Source organism: Balaenoptera acutorostrata, chromosome 1 (genome assembly GCF_949987535.1).
Source record: "Balaenoptera acutorostrata chromosome 1, mBalAcu1.1, whole genome shotgun sequence".
NCBI lineage: Eukaryota > Metazoa > Chordata > Mammalia > Artiodactyla > Balaenopteridae > Balaenoptera > Balaenoptera acutorostrata.
In genome coordinates, this window is record NC_080064.1 from 146,631,070 (window position 1) to 146,652,411 (window position 21,342).

Here is a 21,342-nt window from a genome sequence, read left to right on the forward strand (position 1 = left end):
CATAAAAGGGGTTATACAAGAAACAGGTGACCATGGAATGTTGATCCTGCTGCCATTCAAACAGTATCTAGATATGCAGCCAGAGGAATTTAGTGAAGGCCAAATTATCCACGTAGATGAAAAAAGTGGTTGTGACATAAAAGGATAAAGACATTGCAGAGGAAATAATGCCTGCAGAAAACTCCCCATTAAAGGAATTCCCAGAGATATTTCATGACACAGAGGGCAAAGGGTACAATTTTTGAAGCTGATCCAAATATTGAAATTTCTATACCATCTATACAAGGTATAGCAGAGGTGTATGGTCCATATCTTAAGTTATACAATGAGAAGAAGGCAAGCAAGGCAAGCACTGTTCTAACTTAGTGAAGTTTTTGCAAAGAAATAACATTTTAAATTTCAAAGTCTCTAATATTTTGAATTATGGTATACTAAATAATAGTTTCAGCTATTTAAAAAATTCCTCTGTACATTTATATTCATCAGAAAGAAAATTTTTAATGTTTGACAAAGATTTTAAAAGGTTTATAACATTTGTATTCTGGTCTGGAACCATAATTCCCACAGTTGCTAGTGTTAGAATTCTACTTAAATGGAGTCAACGCACACCATTTTTCTTTGGCTTCTCCATTCTTGAGTTTTTATTTTGATTCATCTCTTGGTTGCCTGAACTTTGTTCTCACGTAAGTTATTTTTGTTTAGTTATTTTAAAATAGTGTCATCAGTACTGTTATTTCTCTGGTATTCCTGGGTTAGGCTGGCTCTTGCCTTACACTTGAAGAACAATATGAATGGTTATAAAATGCCTGCAACATATATTCTTTCCTTCAGAAATTTGAAATACTATTCCACACCCTTCTTGTTCATTAAGTATCACCTTGGCAAAGTTTCTAAGACTATTCTGATCTTTTGTACCTTGAAGATGACTTGTTCCTCCTATACCTGTATGTCCATATGATTCTTAATTCTTAAAATTCAGCAAAAATATTCCTGATTCCCAATGTCCAACTCTATCCTACTGCCTCTCTCTAAACTTGATTATCTAGATTCCAAACTCACAGCACATTAGCAGCAAAAAAACAGAACAGAGGTCAGGAACACTAAACACATGGTCAACACAAAGGGAAAGACCAAAAATAATTTTTTTTAATTAAAGGGCTTCCCTGGTGGTGCAGTGGTTAAGAATCCGCCTGCCGATGCGGGGGGCACGGGTTCGAGCCCTGCTCCGGGAAGATCCCACATGCCGCGGAGCAACTAAGCCTGTGCGCCACAACTACTGAGCCTGTGCTCTAGAGCCCACATGCCACAACTACTGAACCCGCGTGCCTAGAGCCCGTGCTCTGCAACAAGAAAAGCCACCACAATGAGAAGCCCGCACACCGCAACGAGGAATAGCCCCCGCTCGCTGCAACTAGAGAAAACCCGTGCGCAGCAACAAAGACCCAATGCAGCCAAAAATTAATTAATTAATTTAAAAAAATTTTTAAATTAAAGTAGACTAAATACAAAAAGCACTGCAGACTGCAATCCTTCAGGTATTTTAAAAAGTTCTGTGCTCTACAATGATTTATTTCCTGAGGAAAGGATTCCAGGCAACAAATGTTTTGATATAATTAGAATCCACATGCAGCTACTAAATTCTGAATTCAATATTTTATAATATTAATATTATATATTTTAGTATAAATTCCTAATTACTTTCACATGTGTCTTTTAGATGTCAAGTTCCTAACTACTTTTTCAGTTAATTCCAATAGAATCGTGATTTACCAGAATGCACAATATTTTTATTGCTTTATAGTTTTATATCTAACACATATAAACAACACTTAGAAGTAACTCAAGATAAGTAATATTTTTTAAAACCTGCTGATATATTTTGCAAGGTACTTTGTATGAGATCATTCAAATGTTAATTTGATTGTAAAGAGCTCCTTACTTTTTAAACCGCTGCTTATAAAGCTTAATACTACTATTTTTAGGGTTTTGCAAAACACACACACACATACACAAGCACCTTTGTCTGAAATAAACTCAAACCCTAAGCTCATCCAGGTAAGAAAAATATTAATAGCAACTGCAAACCAGAATAATCCAATAAGAGAGTTTTGAACCAGGTGTAAAAATACTTTATGTCCCCGTTTCAACATTAAGGATAGAAACAAAACCACAGCCTTTTCTTTGGGTTAACCACAAAGCAAACTACAGTTGGTTTGCATAAGTTCAGAGCAATGCATACATGGCACATAAACAGCTGTATTACACTTCAAACATCCTGGCTATTTGAGGTTACAGTAATGCTTTCTCTTCACAATGTATTGCCAAGACAAAGGATAAGAAATTCATACTGCTATGACTCAGAGCCAGAAAAAAAAACGTTTAAAAATTAACACTCAAAATAAAACTCAGGTGATAAACGAGTTCTATAATCAATTAAGTAGAACAGGTGCCTAGCTAAAAATAAGAGCAAAAACATAAAATAAAACAAAACATAGTAGACTCTCCACATCAGATTCTAAATTTACTGGCACTTTGATATAACTCTGCTTCAAAACACTCAAATCAAAGTGGCATCCAAAACTGACTTTTTAGTAAAACCAATTCCAAAAACTAGGCAAAGGGAAGAGACTTTATTCTGCTAATAAGACAAAAGTATTATTTATAATAGTGAGTTATTGAAGATATCAAATCTATTTAATTTCCCATTAAGTTACATACATTTCAAATGTTTTATTCCAGATCCTTATTGTTAAACACCTCCCTCCTTGAGGCAGGTAAGGTATTCCTTCCTAAAATAAAAAGTAAATGATACTTAATAAATCATCTATCATATACTGAGAGCATATGCTAATTACTGATTGAACTTGCATAATTTCTCAGTTCTCTTTTCACCCCAAGTCAAATTTTCCTTTTTCCTTTTGTTCACTATTTATACTCACTTATTAAACCATTTTTCAGGTGTTTAGGATTCCATTTATCTAAACTATTAAATTATTAATACTTCTACATTGAACATATGATCCTTTGAGGTAACATTTTCTGGAATGTTTCTCAGTGCTGAGGAGAAATAAGTAACAAACTGCAGTTGTCTCATAAGATTTTAAATTAATCACAACAGAGTAGAATGTTAGCATGCTTTAAAAGTTTCTACTCAAAATACGATGAGAGGGGCTTCCCTGGTGGCGCAGTGGTTGAGAATCTGCCTGCCAATGCAGGGGACACGGGTTCGAGCCCTGGTCTGGGAAGATCCCACATGCCACGGAGCAACTAGGCCCGTGAGCCACGATTACTGAGCCTGCGCGTCTGCAGCCTGTGCTCCGCAACAAGAGAGGCCGCGATAATGAGAGGCCCGCGCACCGCGATGAAGAGTGGCCCCCGCTTGCCGCAACTAGAGAAAGCCCTCGCACAGAAACGAAGACCCAACACAGCCATAAATAAAATAAATAAATAAATACATACATAAATGTGAAATACTTTAAAAAAAATACGATGAGAACAAAAGTTTCCAAATTCTTCAATATATGTTAATCAATTTGGTTTTGATCAATGATAAAATAAATTGAACTTATGAAATAATATTATATGAAATAAATGATAATAAATAATGTTATAATGAAATAAAGTCCTGCTACCAACAGATTGTTTTAGGAAGATTGTTATCAATAATGCAGAAAAAGCATTTGACAAAATTCAATAAATACCCTGTGAAGATGAAAATTCTCAGCAAACTAGAAATAGAAAGGAACTTAATTAATATAGAGCATCTACGAAAAACCTACAGCCAATATCATACTTAACAGTGAAAGGCTAACTGCTTTCTCCGTAAGATTAGGAATGATACAAGGAGCTCACCACTTCTTTTCAACATAATACTGTAAGTCCTAGCCACCGCTATAAGAAGCAATAAAAGGCACATAGTTTGGAGGAAGGAAGAAGGAAAAGTCTTTGTTTGCAGATGACATGATTGACCATGTGGGAAATCCTAAGGAATCTACCAAAAAAGCTACTAGAAATAATAAGTGAATTTAGCAAGGATCTAAGGTTATCAGAAAAAAGTTGTATTTCTGTATAACATCAATGGACAACTGGAAACTAAAATTTGAAAAACTACAATTTACAATAGCATAAAAAATATGAAATAATTATGAATAAATTTAACAAAAGATGTGCAAGACCTGTACACTGGAAAGTACAAACCACTGGTAACATTAAGAACTAAATAAATGGACAGAGACATCATGTCATGGATTGAAAGACTTGATACTGTTAAGAAGTCAATCTCTCCAAACTGATCTATAGATTTCAACATAATCCCAATCATTAGCTCAATAGGCTTTTTTTTGTAGAAATTGACATGATTCTAAAATTTACATGGAAATGCAAAGAACCTAAAATATTCAAAACAATTTTGAAAAGAACAAAGCTGAAAGACTTACATTGCCTGATTTCAGGACTCAATATCACTTAATTCAAGACAGGGTGATACTGATGTACAAATAGATATTTACCAGTGGAAAAAAATACAGAGTCTACAAACAGACCCATGCATATACAGTTAACTGATTTTACAAAGGTGCCAAAGTAATTCAGTGGGGCAAGGATACTTTTTTCAACAAATAGTGCTGGAGTAATTGGATATCCACATAGAAAAAAAAAATATATAAACAAACCTTTACCTCACACTATATATACAAACATTAACTCAAAATGGGTAATAGATCTCATTGAAAAAGCTAAAATTATAAAACAGCTAGAAGAAAACAAGAAAATCTTTGTGACCCTGGGCTAGGCAAATATTTTTTTAAGTAGGCTATAAAAGAGATGAATCATAAAAGGATAAATTGGACTTGGTCACAATTTAAAACATTTGCACTTCAAAGGACATTAAGAAAATTAAAAGGCAAAGTACAGATGGGGAGAAAATACCTGCAAAACATATATGTGATAAAGGACTGATATCCAGAAAATATATATCTCTTATGACTCAGTTATAACAGGACAAATGACCTGATTTTAAAATGGCAAGAGATCTGAACAGATGTTTCACCAAAAAAAGATATACTAAGCACATGGAAAGATTTTCAACATCATTAGTCATCAGAAAAAAATCAAATTAAAATCACAACAAAATACCACTACACACCCACTAAAATGGCTAAAATTAAAAAGACTGAAAATACATAGTGTTGGAGAAGGTGTGGAGCAACTAAAATTCTTATAATTGCTCGTGTGGAATGCAAAATGTTAGTCACTTTAGAAAAGTTTGGCAGTTTCTTATAAAAAGTTAAACTTAACCTTCCCATATGACCTAGCAATCCCATTCCTAAGTATGAAAATGTATGTCCACATAAAAATTTGCATTCACAGGTTCACAGCAGTCTTTTAGTAATAGCCAAAGACCAGAAACAAGCTAAATATTTATCAACTGGTGAATGAATAAATAAACTGTGTTCTATCAAATCAACGAATACTACTGAGCAATAAATAGGAACTACAATATCTCCAACAACATGGACAAATCTCAAAAAACATCACGCTACAGGAAAGAATGTGAACCAAAACACTACATACATATTTTAAGATGCCATTGATATGAAATCCTAGAAAAGGGAAAACTAGTGACAAAGAGCAGATCACAATGGTTGCTAGAGGTCAGAGGTGGAGAAAAGGAACTGACTGCATAGGAACATGAGGAAGCTTTTTGGGGTGATGGAAATGTTCTAGATGATAAATGTGGTGGTAGTTCAACAACTGTATACAACTGTCTGACTCGGAACCATGCATTTGAAATTGGAAATCTTTTTCTCTGTAAATTCTACCTAAATAAATAGAAAGACCTGGTTCTATTAAAATCCTACATGGAGTATCAGAGTGTGATTAAAAAAAAAAAAAAACTATGAGAGGATACTAGAGAATTTCTTAAGTCACTCTGGCAGATTTTTAGGATGTTCTATAAGTAGAGGCCAAGGAACAATGATAAAAGGTAGTCCTACAATCGTCCATGCAAAAAAATGTACATATACATTTCTACCTTCCCTCCTCCCAACTATTAATATCACTTCTAAACTACTTTATTTACAGAATTACTCTTTTTGATGAAGAAACTATCAAAAAGAAACATTAGGTACACAGTTTCAAAAAGGAAATATGAAAAAGTTCTAGAGATGGATGGTGATATTTACACAACAATGTGAATGTAATTAATGCCATAGGACTGTACACTTAAAAAGGGTTAAAATGGTAAATTTTACGTTATGTATATTTTACCACAATAAAAAATGTTTTTGAAAAATTAGAAAAAAATAATTCTAAGAAAACTTACATAAATCTAGAAATCCACAAGAAAGTTACATTTTAAAACAGTTCCTTTTATTTAAATGGAAAAGACTGATCTCTTTCTCTGAACTGCACTCACAAAATCAAGCTTAAAAGTGGTTATTGGTATGGTGCTACTAGTTAAAGGAAACTGTGCTTACCAACGATTTTAGAGTTTATTTATAATGTTTAGGGCTCTACCAAAGTAGTTTCTGCTTCTAACAGTGAATAATTGAGTCATCTACAGTAGACAGGAAAAGCATTAGAAGACAAAGATCAGATCAGAGAGCTCAGATCCAAAATGGTTATTTGGTGGCCTAAATACATGTATTTTGTCATCTAAATTAATCTGCAAACAGACCTCAGCACAAATACTAAAAATATGCTAATAGAAGCCCTAAAGTAGCTGTGGCCTAAGGTTAAATAAGGTCACGCAAGAACTGCCAAAACAAACATCTAATTTCATGCTATTTGGGGAAAAGAGAAAGCCATCTGTGCAATTCATTGTGGCTAAACTGCAGGATGATTGGGGCTAGAGATCTATCAAGTACAGTCGTTACGATTGTTGGCATTTATGCTATTAATTGATAAAATCAGAAAATTTTTGGATGTAACACCAAGAGATGGTAGAGATGTAGTAATCTACCTAAGGCTGGCAGGGCATTGTTATTGAAAAACAGCATTAATAGGACATTGGGAATCATTAAAAAAAAAAAAAAAAAAAAAAAAAGCTCAAAGGCCGCATGCCTAGAACAAGGAAAGAATGAGTGTGTTTGAAGAAAGTCCTATGCACAATCTAGGGAATGAGTTCTGAGTTAAAGCCTCGATAAATTTTAGGAGGGCAATTTCAATCTCAGGTAGAGAATGAATTACTAGGAGCAGTGATGGTGGTAGCAGCAGCAGTTGGTAGCAGTAAACTCTTACATAGTGCTTCCTATTTGTCGGACACAAGTTCTAAGCACTTTAGTTGTATTAACTTGTTTAATCCTTACAACAACATTGTGAGGCAGGTGAACCATTTTAGAGAGATGAAGAAATAGGCTCAGGGAGATTTGGTAACTTTCCCATTGTAACTCAGCTGGTAGGTGGCAGAGCCACCTCAGGGTGTCCTGCTCCATTTCCAGGGTTCTTGCTCTTAATCAGATTATTTTGCTTGTCTTTGGAAAATAACTGTGTTTTCCCGGGAACCAAGAAAGTTAAAAGGAATTGCTGTAATTGTATACTAGACTGGAGAGAAATATTTTTAAAAACTAGTAAGAAATGAAAAGTTTTCAACGTTTATTAAATGCCCACCATGTGCCAGGCATTTTACATTTTAGCATAGTAGGCAACTGACTACACCAAAGTAAACAGTTATAGGTCCCCAAATTTACCATTAACTCGTATTTTTAATAAAATTTACTAAATGATTTCTTTGATTTTAAAAGGCAAAGATATATCACAATAATCAAATGCAAAAAAAAAAATTTGATTACACCTTCACAGGAATTCAATTCAGTTCTTTCAAAACCAAAAAACCAAAACATAAAACATTTATGTACCAGGCATGATGCTAGCTAGGCACGGGACATATAGAAGATGAATTTATTAAAAATTAAAGAAAATGGTCTCTTGTTCTCAAAAATCCTAGAATCTACAATAATCCTTTGTACTTATCCCCATTTTACACAGGAAGACACTGCTCAGGGGGATTATATGATCTGTTTAGGGTCCAAGCTAAATAGCTGAGATAGGATTTGAACTCAAACCCGTCTCACTCTAAAACCTATATACACTTTTACTCTATAGCAAGCTAATAGTGTTTCTGAGTATAGGAACTAGAAAAAATTTTCAACTGACTTCATATAACAAGTACAGGGCACCTGGTCTCTGTTTACTATTTTAGAACTGTTTCATGTTAGTTGAGAACCTGAAAAGGGGAAGTGTGAATTCTAGACTAAATCTTGGGTTACAAACCTCACATAAATTGAGCATAGCACAAGTACATTGCAAGAGTCACTCATGTTGTAAAATAGTTGAATATTTTAAAATACATATTGCAGTAGACTGCAGATGGGTGTGACTCCACTGGAAAAATGGAGGGGGGTGTTAATTCCAGGAGTTTCCAGTCTTTGGAATTGAAATCCTTCTCTTTTAGATCTTGTAGGCAGGTGGGTATAGAAAGTTACCCAGTTAGGGTCCAATAAATAGGAATTGGACCAGGAAGTCCTCTGAGGGCTGCCCTTGGTACCTGCTCTGTCAGAAACCCATTTCTATAGTAGGAAAAAATGTACTGATATAACTTTCAGCTGTTTACCTAATAAGGAACAAGATGTTAAAGATACCGTGCTTTACAAAGAGACGACCCTATTCAGAGTGAGATGTATTGAATTAATCCAGCTGTATACCGCTGTATTCAACTTTGGAACGAAAAGTATGCATTTATGACATGGCTTAGGTTTGAGGGTGTATCCTGGACCCACTTGGCCGCCTCAAAACTACTAGCTTAGATTTGTTAAATTATGCTTTGCCCAAACTGAATTAACCAGGGATAAATGATTTTGAAAGAAATGTTAAGGGAATGGCTGAGTCTTGAGAAATGAATTCAAAACTGTGTTTTCAACATGGTTAAAAATACCCGAAACTTCATCACCATCATGTCCTAAAAACATTTAAGAACTCAGTATGTACTCTTAAAAACTGTACAGTATAAAAGGGAATAAGAATTATCAAATATAAGGCATGTTTAAAAAATACAAAAATGCATAAAAGCATATGTACTTACATGTTCATAAAGATAATGTTAATATATAAAGATTTTTGGGTAATAGAAAAATGGACTCAGAATCAGTTGAAAAATTCTTAAAGCAGAATCAATTAAAGTTAGTTCTCTGCCAAACTTTTCCCAACTACATTTTATAGGCCTTAATCATAAAAGAAGATCTGCTGACATAACAAGGCATAAGAAGTAATTCTCAGAATAATTTGATTAAACTCTCCAAAATTACACAAATTTACATGTAAAATTATGTTTTGAACTGTAAAATTTGCTGGCTAGTTATCTTTTAAAAATTATTATCACTATGTTTTTGCAGTTTAAGATCATTTTATTGAGTGGCAAGAGGTGGCCAGGGCAGGGGAGCAGCTACAGATGTCCTTCCCCACCTCCTACCCCTGTACTATGGGGGGATTAAATTTTTAATTGTGGTTCAAAACACGTAACAGAAAATTTACCATTTTTAAGTGTAAGTTTAGCAGCGTTAAGTATATTCACCATTGCGCAACAGGTCTCCAGAACTTTTTCATCTTGTAAAACTGAACTTGCTACTTCATCTCAAGTGAGCACTAAGACATTTTAAAACAATATGGATCAGCATATCTAGAAAGCAAAATATATTCAAATCAAGGCATACTATGAGGATATAATTTGGACAGAAACTAGGTGACAGTTTGACTCTCTTAAGCAATTGTTTTCTTCAGAGTGAATAAAGTAATTTTGTAAATAGGTTTTTTTTTAAGTAAGAGAATCATTTTCCTTAAGGCCAGAGATAACATCTTATTCATGTTTACATCCATCCACCTTAACTATATATTTAATAAACACTGTTGACAGCATCAAAGGAAACTATTTAAATACAAAGTTTCATAATCTAATTCAATTTATTCTTACCTATTCAATAAAATGGTTCTCTAAGAACCACTATCAGGAATACTCTGTTAGCCTATGTTTGTACTATTTTTTAAAAACTTCCTTTAAAAAAATTAAGAACAATTTTTTAAAGGACATAAAATTTATTAATTCAGGTTTTAAAATTCCCAGTTGACTGTGCTCACATAATAATCAGCTCTCATAAATGGTATATAAAGATAAGCTTTCTACTTACCATGTAGTTACCATAAGCATGATCAAACATTTCCAGTACTTGATTCCTAATTTTAAAAGAGCAGAAATAGGAAAAAGTTAAGTATATTCTATTTACTGTCTTTCAAAAAGTTAATGCTCCTTCATAAACATATACCAATAAAAAACAAAAGAAAAATTTAGTTAGGAAGCAACATAAACAGGGTCAGGAAATACACGCATGTTAGTAGACAAGCTTTCATGAATCACACAGAGATGGGCCAAACTTTTCCTATTCTAGCAATTTACGTAAAAGTCATCTTATAATCTTTCCTAAGAAAACTGCTGAATGATACATGCCATGCAGAGAGAAGAAAATCTGATGATGAAAAACAATTACCTCTTAACAAAATTATTTAACATAAATGTCTTGAAAGGGGAAAATATTGAAGAGACCCAAAAGAAATAATTGTTACCATTTATTGCTTATACTATACACTCTACCAAAAGAAAGGGGTTGGTGTGTGTATTGCTATGAAATAACGATACTCTATGAAGCCTCTGCCTTTCCCCTTAAACTGAATAAGATCACTAATGCTTAGTTTAACACATTTCTGTTAATATGTTTGTCACATTTCCAAAAGATACATTTTATGATTTTATGATGTACCTTTGGCTCCTTTAAAAAACTGTCAAAAGTCGAATAAACAATATTCACCCCTGATATGAGAAAACTAATCCTCAAAAAGAGATCTGTGTATTTTGGCTAACTCTGTTTCTCAAAATCCCCAAAATGACTGTATAAAATGGAAATTTCTGATCCCCACACCAGATTTACTAAGTCAAAATCTGCAAGGTTGGGACCAAGGAATCAGTCTTTCAATTAAACACTCTCAAATTGGGGGAGTGAGGTTTATAGGAAAAACTACAAAAAAATGTTATGGCTAGGCAAGGCCAAGTCTTTCAATAATTAGCAAAAGAAAAACATTTTAATAATCTTTTATTAATTCTTACTATTATTCCCAAAGTTCCAATCACTAATGGCAAGAATTGAAGAGAATATTAAAGAAAATGGCTGGATATATTTTTACTTTACCTCCTGTTACATTGCAATTATTTTAAAAATTGTAATCATGGATGATGAAATACTAGTAATAATATAGCTAGCAGACAGAAAAGGACTAATTTCCAGATCCTGGCTATAATAACCAGCAGGATCAAGTACACTCAAACTTGTGAACTGAACAAGCTAAGTCCTGACAACTTTTTATAAATAATTATCATTTAAAAACACCTAATCATTAACAAGGTGATAAGTCACTTTGCTAAAACACTAATTCTTTATATGTTTATATGTATGATAGAATATGGATCAGAAAATTACTGAGTATCTCAAAAAATCCTTCTAGACTTTTTTTTTATTATATTGCAGGTGATAAAGAGCTCTCAAATTAGCTCATAAACAAACAAAAAAAAGGAGCTAAATTTTCCCTTCAAGCACTGATATCAATAAATGGAATATGGAAATTCTTTTTTCCTTCCCCTGAAATAGAATTAATACAAAATTACTGTCAAGAAGTAAATTTCTGTAACTGGTAATAGTAGTGCCTAGACATGTGTATTACAGGTAATATAAGCTTTAACTTGTTAACCCAACTTTGCAAGCGTTCAAGCTTCAAGACTATGAATAAATCACGACTGCAAACAAGAAGGACACATTATTTTCCAATCCTTACATTTATGCACCACATGATCATCAAATTTCACAACACATACTTCAAAGTGGAGGTATGTAATATCCAGTTGAGCTCTCTCACTTTCTTAATTACACATATAAGTCCTAACACTCATTTAAATACAGAATGGTAGAATAATTACTATATCATACAGAGATTTTTTTTCTATAAGGTTTTATATCTATTCAACAAATGGATAAAAATGTATTGGAAATTAGATCTATAAATCAGCTTTTTCTAAAGTTACATTGCTTGCCAACATGCTACAGAAATTGAACTGTTTTATAGTTCATTTTTTAAGTAAAAACATTAACAACTTTTGTAACATTTAAAACACAAAAACAAAAAGTGAATTCCAGGAAGTATAAGACTACATATAACCAGGTAAATAATTCCATAAACTATAAACTGCAAGCAACCAAGCAATTGCTTACTACTCATGATAATTTCAGTCTTTATCATCAGTTTAGTTTGTGGGGGGGTAGGGAAAGGGATAGGCATTTTCTGTTTTTTATCATAAATCATTATTTGGATTTTCAAAAAAAAAAACTGTACAGGTAAACCTAATAAATCATAGTTCCGTTTCCTGAAAATTACCGGATGAGAAAGCAGTCAAGCAATATGTATTTGTGGTTTGTAGACTCTTATTCTACTCTTACCCTACAGTAAGGCAATCTAAATTAACAAGCCTAAATAACTGTAACTTCACTTTCATAAATGATCTCAAAATTTGAGCTGAAATCTCAAGCTAATTTGGTTGGAGCTCTACAGTTAAAAATTTATTTTGGTCAAAAATGAGTTATCCAATGATTTTTCTTCAAATAAAAATTTTTAACAAAAAAAGGAGAAAGGGGAGTCGTGGTCAAATAAAAATACTTGCTGTCCTTAACAGACTTGAAGCTCCTCTCTCCAAGTCTTATGGAAGTGTAGCAGAGTGGAGTGATCATGGGCTCTGAAGTCATACAGACCCAGGTTTGAACACTGGCTCCACCATTTACTTAGCTCTGTAACTTTGAACAAGTCAACCTTGAGTCTCAGTTTCCTCATCTGCAAAATGGGGATCGCATCCACCTCATTAAGAAATAGAGAGGATTACAGAGATAGTATATGTAAAGTGCCTGGCACAGAATATTCAGTAAAGCAGTTATCAGTGATACATTAAATTCACAAAGAGAAAATTTAAGACACTTATTAGAGTTTACTGGTAATTTTGTTTGCATACTGACACTTTAAATTTTCCAACAAGTGTCTTTTATTGCTATTTTATTTAAAAACTAATACAAGACTCTTGCAACAATTTAAACAATATAGAAGTCTGTATATATCGATAAAATAAAACCTGATGGTTTTACCTCACCTCCATTGTAACTCCAGGAGGTAGTCATCTTTCCATGTTTTTCTGAGCTTAAACAATTTCTTCTCCGTTTTTGTTTTTTTGTTTTTTTTAAACATGGGACGGTACTACAGATAGTATTCTACAGCTTACATCTTTTTGGCCTTGGGAGTATATTCTGGGTAGCCTTCCGATAACCTAACTCCTCCTTAATATATGAATATTATTCCATAATATGGACGTTGCAAGGGACAGCTCTGTTCTTTCAAAATGCACATCCTTGTACACCTATCTCTACTTTAATAGTGCTTTTATTTCTGTAGGATAGATTCCCTGAGATGGGATTAATGAATCAAAGAATACATACAATTTAAATTTTAGGAGACTGTCAATAAATTACAGCAATTTACAATCCCACCAAGTTTCTTCTCACACCTCAACTATCCAGCCAGTACTCCATCCATGTATTGTGTTTTGTATTTACCAGCCTGATGGCAAAAAACCCAGCTATTTCATTGTTTTAGTCTGCATCTCTCACATTTATGAGGTTGAGTAACTTCATGTTTATTGACCATTTGCATTTCCTCTTGTGTGAATTAACTCTTCATGCCCTTTGCTCATTTTCTACTGGTTCTTGGCTTTTTCCTTATTCATTTGTGGGACCTGGTGTGTATTAGGAACACTTACTCTAAATTAAATGCTGTACATGTAACTGATGATTTTATGACTTTCAAGACTGATAAAACTACTTTGCATAAAGTGAATAGGTATATTTAATTGGGGCTTTTGAATACTACCATCAAATACTGTTCTACTACGAAAATGCAGTGCAAGAAAGCACTGCAAAGAAATGGTAAAATGTGTAAAGTTCAAGTTCCAATGAACGCCCCCTATTCCGTAACAGGTGTAAACATGATTTCCTTAACTGCTGTGAGATCAGCAACATTTCCCACCTGGGAGCTCACTTGTGCAAGAAATCTAACCACGTCTCTGATGAGAGACAACCTCAGAACTCTCGCGCGCAGGGAAACGGGCTGTAGCCCCCTTCACGGGCGAGTGACATGGCAGCCGCGTTGACACACCGCGGCTGGCCTTAAGGAGCCTGCACGTGTCACAGACAGCCCGGGCGACACCCCGACAGTCCCGCGAGGTCGCATCGCGGGCGGCGACCCCCACTTTCCCGGACCCTGTCCACCCCGCCAGGGTTCTCTCGAGGCAACAGCCGTCCCAATCGCGACAGGAGAGGCCACTGGGCGCCCGGGTCGCAATGACAGGCACCTCGCCCGTGGTCAGCCTCACGAGGAAACCCACCCCAGGCTTCCAAGCACCCTTACCCAAGCTTCTGTTTCTCCTCCCTACTCATGGGCGAGGCCCCCGCCGTCCACACGGACGTGGCCGACACCAGGCAGAGCGCGGCCGCCGCCGCCACCAGGCTCCATGGCGCTCGCTGGGGGACCGAGGACCCAAAGCCCCGGCCGCCGCCGGCTTCGCTCATGGCCCCGCGGTTCCGCGCACGCGCAGCTGCTACGCCTGGCCGGTGGGACACATTGCCGGACGCCGGTGGCAAAGGGGCTGCGAGCCGTGCCGAGGCCGGGATGCGGAGGAACGCGAGCGGCCGCCGTCGCCGAGCTGCTTCCCGAAGCCACCGAGCCGGTCCCCAGCGCCAGCGCTGCCACCGCCCTCCGCTCTCAGCAGCCCGGAGCGCCTCCCCCAGCTTTCCGGTGTCGTAGTCTAGGAAACCACCACCCCCAACGCTACTTCCGGGTAGGGCCCAAGACGCTGAGCCTCAGGACCAATGGGGGCCGGATCGGAGAGGGGCTGGCCCGGGGGACAGGAGAGGGCATTGGCCGGGAGAAGTGAGACGTGGACAAAAGGCGGGACCGGGGAGGGACCTTTCGCCTCGGCCATCCTCCGACCCGTGAACTTGAGGCCTGAAAACTACCGCTCCCAGCGTGCACTGCTTCCTCCGCGGCTCTCTCGCAATCCGACTCCACCGGGCTAAATTTCCACTCTGGGTGGGCGCGCTACACCCTGTGACGTGTGGTCCTCCGAGAGGCACGGGCGGTTCCTGCGATCCCTCCTCCCCCGGCTCCCTGCAGCCAGCCGCCCCACTCCGTGGGCTGCCGAGTGCCGGAGAACCCGTCAGCTCTTTATCCCTCTTCCTGCGTTTGCGTTTCGCTGAGGGCTGGCAGGATGAGGCTCAGACGGCCTCAGGTCAGTGCTGCACGCCTTAGGGAAAAGTAGTCCTATTGGAGTAGTCTTCTACCTTCAGGGAGATTTCAGTACTGTAACAGCAAAAATGAATTGAGCCTTTGACGGCAATGTGCTGAGGGTTTTACTTGCATTCTCTCATGCACTCTTCTCAACTCTAATAGGTGAGTACCACCGCCCCCATTTTGCAAACGAGGAAACCGAGGCCAGAGAAGTTAGGTAATGAGCCTCGTCACACTGCTGGGTTAGATTCCAGCCAGCCTCTGTGACTTGGAAGCCCTTGCATGTAATCACAAGAGTGAAGGAGGGCACGGGGGGCCTCGTACTTGATTAATAATAGTCATCTAGAAAGCTCAATGTAAGGAAACTAGTGTGAGCTGCAAAGAAAGTTTAATGAAAATTGGAACTTGCAATTAATTTTGAGGGCCGAGGCAAAATGAGTAAAATCCTTTTGAAAAACCACACTGTTTTTCTTGTGTGATAATTCAGTAGGTAGGTGCGGAGTTTAGGAGCTTGGGCGTGACCTCTGTGACCACAGGAAATCGCTTACTCTTACCCTCAGCAGCTCAGCTGTTCTTCCTTGATTTCTATCATCTTACATCCTCTGCTTCCCTCTCAGACCGACCATTCAGGTGACACCAATGAGTCCTCTGCCTTCATTACTCCTCTCTGTCTTAAATTTTTAAGGTTTTCTTTTTGTCGGTTTTCTCTTTGTACTCTATTCCTTGGTGATTTCTTCCACTCATGGATTCAACCATCATATCCCTGTGGTTGGTTTCTAACACAGTATCTGTCCTGATCTCCAGACCCACATTTCCACCTCCCCAATAGAAATTCCCTTCTGTCTGGCCCGAGGGTAAGCTCAAATGTAATAATGTTAACTGACTCAATATGTCAGAATCATCTTCAACTCATCCTCCTCCTTCACAGTCTATGCCCAATCACTTGACAATTACATAGCTTCTACTTCTGCTATCACTACCTTTCTTTCTACTCCTGCTTCTGCTCAGTTCAAGCCTCCATTACCTCTTTCCTGAACCATCACAATGGCCTCCTAAATTATCTCCTTGCCACCCTAACGTTTCTCTACATTGCTACCAGAGTTGGCATTCAAGGACATCTACAAATCCTCTGAACACGTTATCTCCCTTCTACCCCTGCCCTGCACTCAAGTCCTATGAGAAAACTAACAGATTCTCATACTATATCCTTTCTATGCCTTTGCTATTACCATCCCCTCTGCTGTCCCACCATCTTTGTCTGTAGAATACTCACTACCCATTAAGTGTGGGCTCAGATTCCACCTCCACAAAATCCTTCCAAAACCTTCCAGCCATTAGACATCATCCTCCCATTGTATTCTGTGTCCTTATTATTGTGTTTTTCACAATCAGCCATGTCCACTAGATTGTGACTGCATGGAGGGTATTGACTTTAGCTTATTTATATGTATGTTCCAAAACTCAGCACTGTGCCTCTCATATTACAGATGCTCAATAAATGTTGGGTATACTTATCTGTTTCCTTATCCCTTCAGTTTCCGTATCTATAAAGTGGGAATAATAGTTTTTATCTACTTACATGGAGGCTGTGAAAACACATGAGGTCATTTCTGTACAATATTTAATTTTATCCTTTGTACAGACCTGCAGCCCTATGTTGGTTCCATCCTGGATCCTCTTTGGCAGCTTTAATGATGAAGTTAGCTAAGTAAATAATACCTGTGAATTGTTCTTGGCTCTGGCACAGAGAACATGGCAAGCTAAAGGTCAACACGAATCATTCAGAATTTGAAAACTAGGAACAAAGAAAATAGAAAAACAGTCAGCGACCTTCAGTTATATTGAAATGTGGTCAATTATTTGTAGTGAATTATTGGCAATAACTCAATTTTCTTTGCCTTCCTGACATTCTAATCCTTTATAAGAAGTCAATATTGACTAGTAACTGTCACTGAGAAAAAACGTTCTCAAAAAGAAAAAGTGCTGGCTTTTAATGTGTAGCATTTTCTGGGTTTTTTTTTCCCTTGGCTTATTTGTTTTTAAGCTAACACTGCATTTTAAAGGTGTATAATGAGAACACAGAACATATTCTTTGTTGACTTGCTAAATAATAAGCATCTTTTTCTCTCTTACTGAAATTCAATTTCTAGCCAATGGTTGAGTCCATTTTTCACTAATCTCTGCAAAACCAGAAGGATAAAAGCTGTGGCCTAAAAAGCATTGCAAGTTAACGTATCTAAAGTGGAGCCCGTGGAAGTGAAATAAAAATATATTCACAAAGTGCATTTCAAAAAAGAACCCATTTAAACCCCTTATTGGAAATAATAGAAATTCTTAGCTAACTGGCGATTTGTGAACACCAGGAAAGTTTGACATTCATTATTTCAAAACTTACACACAGTATTTTAGAACTTATATACTTAGTGATAAAATGCATATAGGAAGCACAATCTTCCGAGACTGAACCAAGAAGAAATAGAAAATATAAACAGACCGATCACAAGCACTGAAATTGAAACTGTGATTAAAAATCTTCCAACAAACAAAAGCCCAGGACCAGATGGCTTCCCAGGCAAATTCTATCAAACATTTAGAGAAGAGCTAACACCTATCCTTCTCAAACTCCTCCAAAACATAGCAGAGGGAGAGACACTCCCAAACTCATTCTACAAGGCCACCATCACCCTGATACCAAAATCAAAGATGTCACCAAAAAAGAAAACTATAGGCCAATATCTCTGATGATCATACATGCAAAAATCCTCAACAAAATACTAGCAAACAGAATCCAACAGCACATTTAAAGGATCATACACCATGATCAAGTGGGGTTTATCCCAGGAATACAAGAATTCATCAATGTATGCAAATCAATCAATGTGATACACCATATTAACAAATTGAAGGATTAAAAACCATATGATCATCTCAATAGATGCAGAAAAAGCCTTTGACAAAATTCAACACCCATTTATGATAAAAACTCTCCAGAAAGTAGCCATAGAGGGACCCTACCTCAACATAATAAAGGCCATATGTGACAAACCCACAGCCAACATCATTCTCAATGGTGAAAAACAAACCATTTCCACTAAGATCAGGAACAAGACAAGGTTGCCCACTCTCACCACTATTATTCAACATAGTTTTGGAAGTTTTAGCCATGGCAATCAGAGAAGAAAAAAATAAAAAATCCAAATCGGAAAAGAAGAAGTAAAAGAAGTAAAACTGTCACTGTTTGCAGATGACATGATACTATACATAAAGAATCCTAAAGATGCTACCAGAAAACTACTAGAGCAATGAATTTGGTAGAGTAGCAGGATACAAAATTAATGCACAGAAATCTCTTGCATTTCTATACACTAATGATAAAAAATCTGAAAGAGAATTTAAGGAAACGCTCCCATTTACCATTGCAACAAAAAGAATAAAATACCTAGGAATAAACCTACCTAAGGAGACAAAAGACCTGTATGCAGAAAACTATAAGACACTGATGAAAGAAATTAACGAAGATACAAACAGATGGAGAGATATACCATGTTCTTGGATTGGAAGAATCAGCATTGTGAAAATGACTATACTACCCAAAGCAATCTACAGATTCAAAGCAATCCCTATCAAACTACCAATGGCATTTTTCACAGAACTAGAACAAAAAATTTCACAATTTGTATGGAAACACAAAAGACCCCAAATAGCCAAAACAATCTTGAGAAAGAAAACGGAGCTGGAGGAATCAGGCTCCCTGACTTCAGACTATACTACAAACCTACAGTAATCAAGACAGTATGGTACTGGCACAAAAAACAGAAATATAGATCAATGGAACAGGATAGAAAGGCCAGAGATAAACCCACACATGTATGGTCACCTTATCTTTGATAAAGGATGGAGAAAATGGAGAAAAGACTGTCTCTTCAATAAGTGGTGCTGGGAAAACTGGACAGCTACGTGTAAAAGAATGAAATTAGAACACTCCCTAACACCATACAGAAAAATAAACTCCAGATGGATTAAAGACCTAAATGTAAGGCCAGACACTATAAAACTCTAAGAGGAAAACATAGGCAGAACACCCTATGACATAAATCACAGCAAGATCCTTTTGACCCACCTCCTAGAGAAATGGAAATAAAAATAAATAAATGGGACCTAATGAAACTTAAAAGCTTTTGCACAGCAAAGGAAACCATAAAAAAGACAAACCTCAGAATGAGAGAAAATATTTGCAAATGAAGCAACTGACAAAGGATTAACCTCCAAAATATACAAGCAGCTCATGCAGCTCAATATCAAAAAAACAATCCAATCCAAAAATGGGCAGAAGGCCTAAATAGACATTTCTCCAAAGAAGCTATACAGATTGCCAACAAACACATGAAAAGATGCTCAACATCACTAATCATTAGAGAAATGCAAATGAAAACTACAATGAGGTATCACCTCACACCGGTCAGAATGGCCATCATCAGAAAATCTACAAATAATAAATGCTGGAGAGGGTGTGGAGAAAAGGGAACCCTCTTACACTGTTGGTGGGAATATAAGTTGATGCAGCCACTATGGAGAACAGTATGGAGGTTCCTTAAAAAACTTAAAATAGAACTATCATATGACCCAGCAATCCCACTACTGGGCATATACCCTGAGAAAACCATAATTCAAAAAGAGTCATGTACCACAATGTTCATTGCAGCACTGTTTACAATAGCCAGGACATGGAAGCAACCTAAGTGTCCATCGACAGATGAATGGATAAAGAAGATGTGGCACATAGATACAATGGAATATTACTCAGCCATAAAAATAAATGAAATTGAGTTATTTGTAGTGAGGTGGATGGACCTAGAGTCTGTCATACAGAGTGAAGTAAGTCAGAAAGAGAAAAACAAATACCATATGCTAACACATATATATGGAATCTAAAAAAAAAAAAGATTCTTATGAACTTAGGGGCAGGACAGGAGTAAAGACACAGACATAGAGAATGGACTTGAGGACACAGGGAGGTGGAAGGGTAAGCTGGGATGAAGTGAGAGAGTGGCATGGACATATATACACTACCAAATGTAAAATAGGTAGCTAGTGGGAAACAGCTGCATGGCACAGGGAGATCAGCTTGGTGCTTTGCAACCACTTAGAGAGGTGGGATAGGGAGGGTGGGAGGGAGACGCAAGAGGGAGGGGATATGGGGATATACGTATGCATATAGCTGATTCACTTTGTTGTACAGCAGAAACTAAACATTGTAAAGCAATTATACCCCAATAAAGATGTTTAAAAAAATGCATATAGGAGTTAAACGAGAGACTTTGGTGTGTTATACAGGGGGAAAAACACTGGTGGAAAGCATTAAAGAGAATAGGGATAAGGACTTTTAAAGACTATGGAAGAGATTTTAGATGCATTAAGCCCATTAAAAATGGTAAGGAATAAGAGCCATTTATAAAATGCCCTTTAACTGGATAAGAGTTTGTTTGCACAGCCTTGCAGCTTATGTAAATATGTATGCTCACCTGGTGTTCTCTTTACTTGCTTGCGTGGATGAATCAGGAAGTAGGGAGGGGTTGGCGCCCTGGTTAGAAGCATATGGATTCACAAACATAAAGGAGAGTCTCCACTTTAATATTATGGCTGAGAAATTGTCCCAGGAGGCTGTGACCAGTTGTGTGAGACTGACCTATAGCAGCAGGTCCTAAATGACTTGAATTCTTTAGTATGACAGATCTAATTACTCCTAAAACTCTAAGTGTAAAATTTGGGAGTGGTGATTTTGTCATTCTTCAAATTGCTTTTCCTGTTATTTGAGAATGTATGGAATTTATAGAACATTTTTCTTCCTGAGAACTCAGTCTTGCAAACATTAAATAAATAAAGACAGTACTTATTCTACATTTACAGCCAAAGAGTACTTCATGA

General features: G+C 36.8%; 1 protein-coding gene across 5 annotated transcripts in view; it reads right to left on the bottom strand.

Annotated features, from left to right (window-relative positions):
- The window catches only part of EDEM3 (ER degradation enhancing alpha-mannosidase like protein 3), a 422,356-nt gene extending 407,418 nt beyond the window's left edge, over positions 1–14,938 (bottom strand). For 4 of the 5 annotated variants that reach the window (XM_057530987.1, XM_057531017.1, XM_057531006.1 and 1 more), the window contains exons 1-2: positions 14,539–14,937; positions 10,179–10,224 (exon numbers count right to left, since the gene is read on the bottom strand). In XM_057530987.1, the coding sequence (XP_057386970.1) occupies positions 10,179–10,224; positions 14,539–14,699 (207 nt within the window). In that variant the 5' untranslated portion in view covers positions 14,700–14,937. Of the gene's footprint in view, positions 1–10,178; positions 10,225–14,538 lie in introns of all 5 variants that reach the window. The other variant, XM_057530986.1, reaches the window with a different exon arrangement.
- Positions 14,939–21,342: the final 6,404 nt, after the last annotated feature.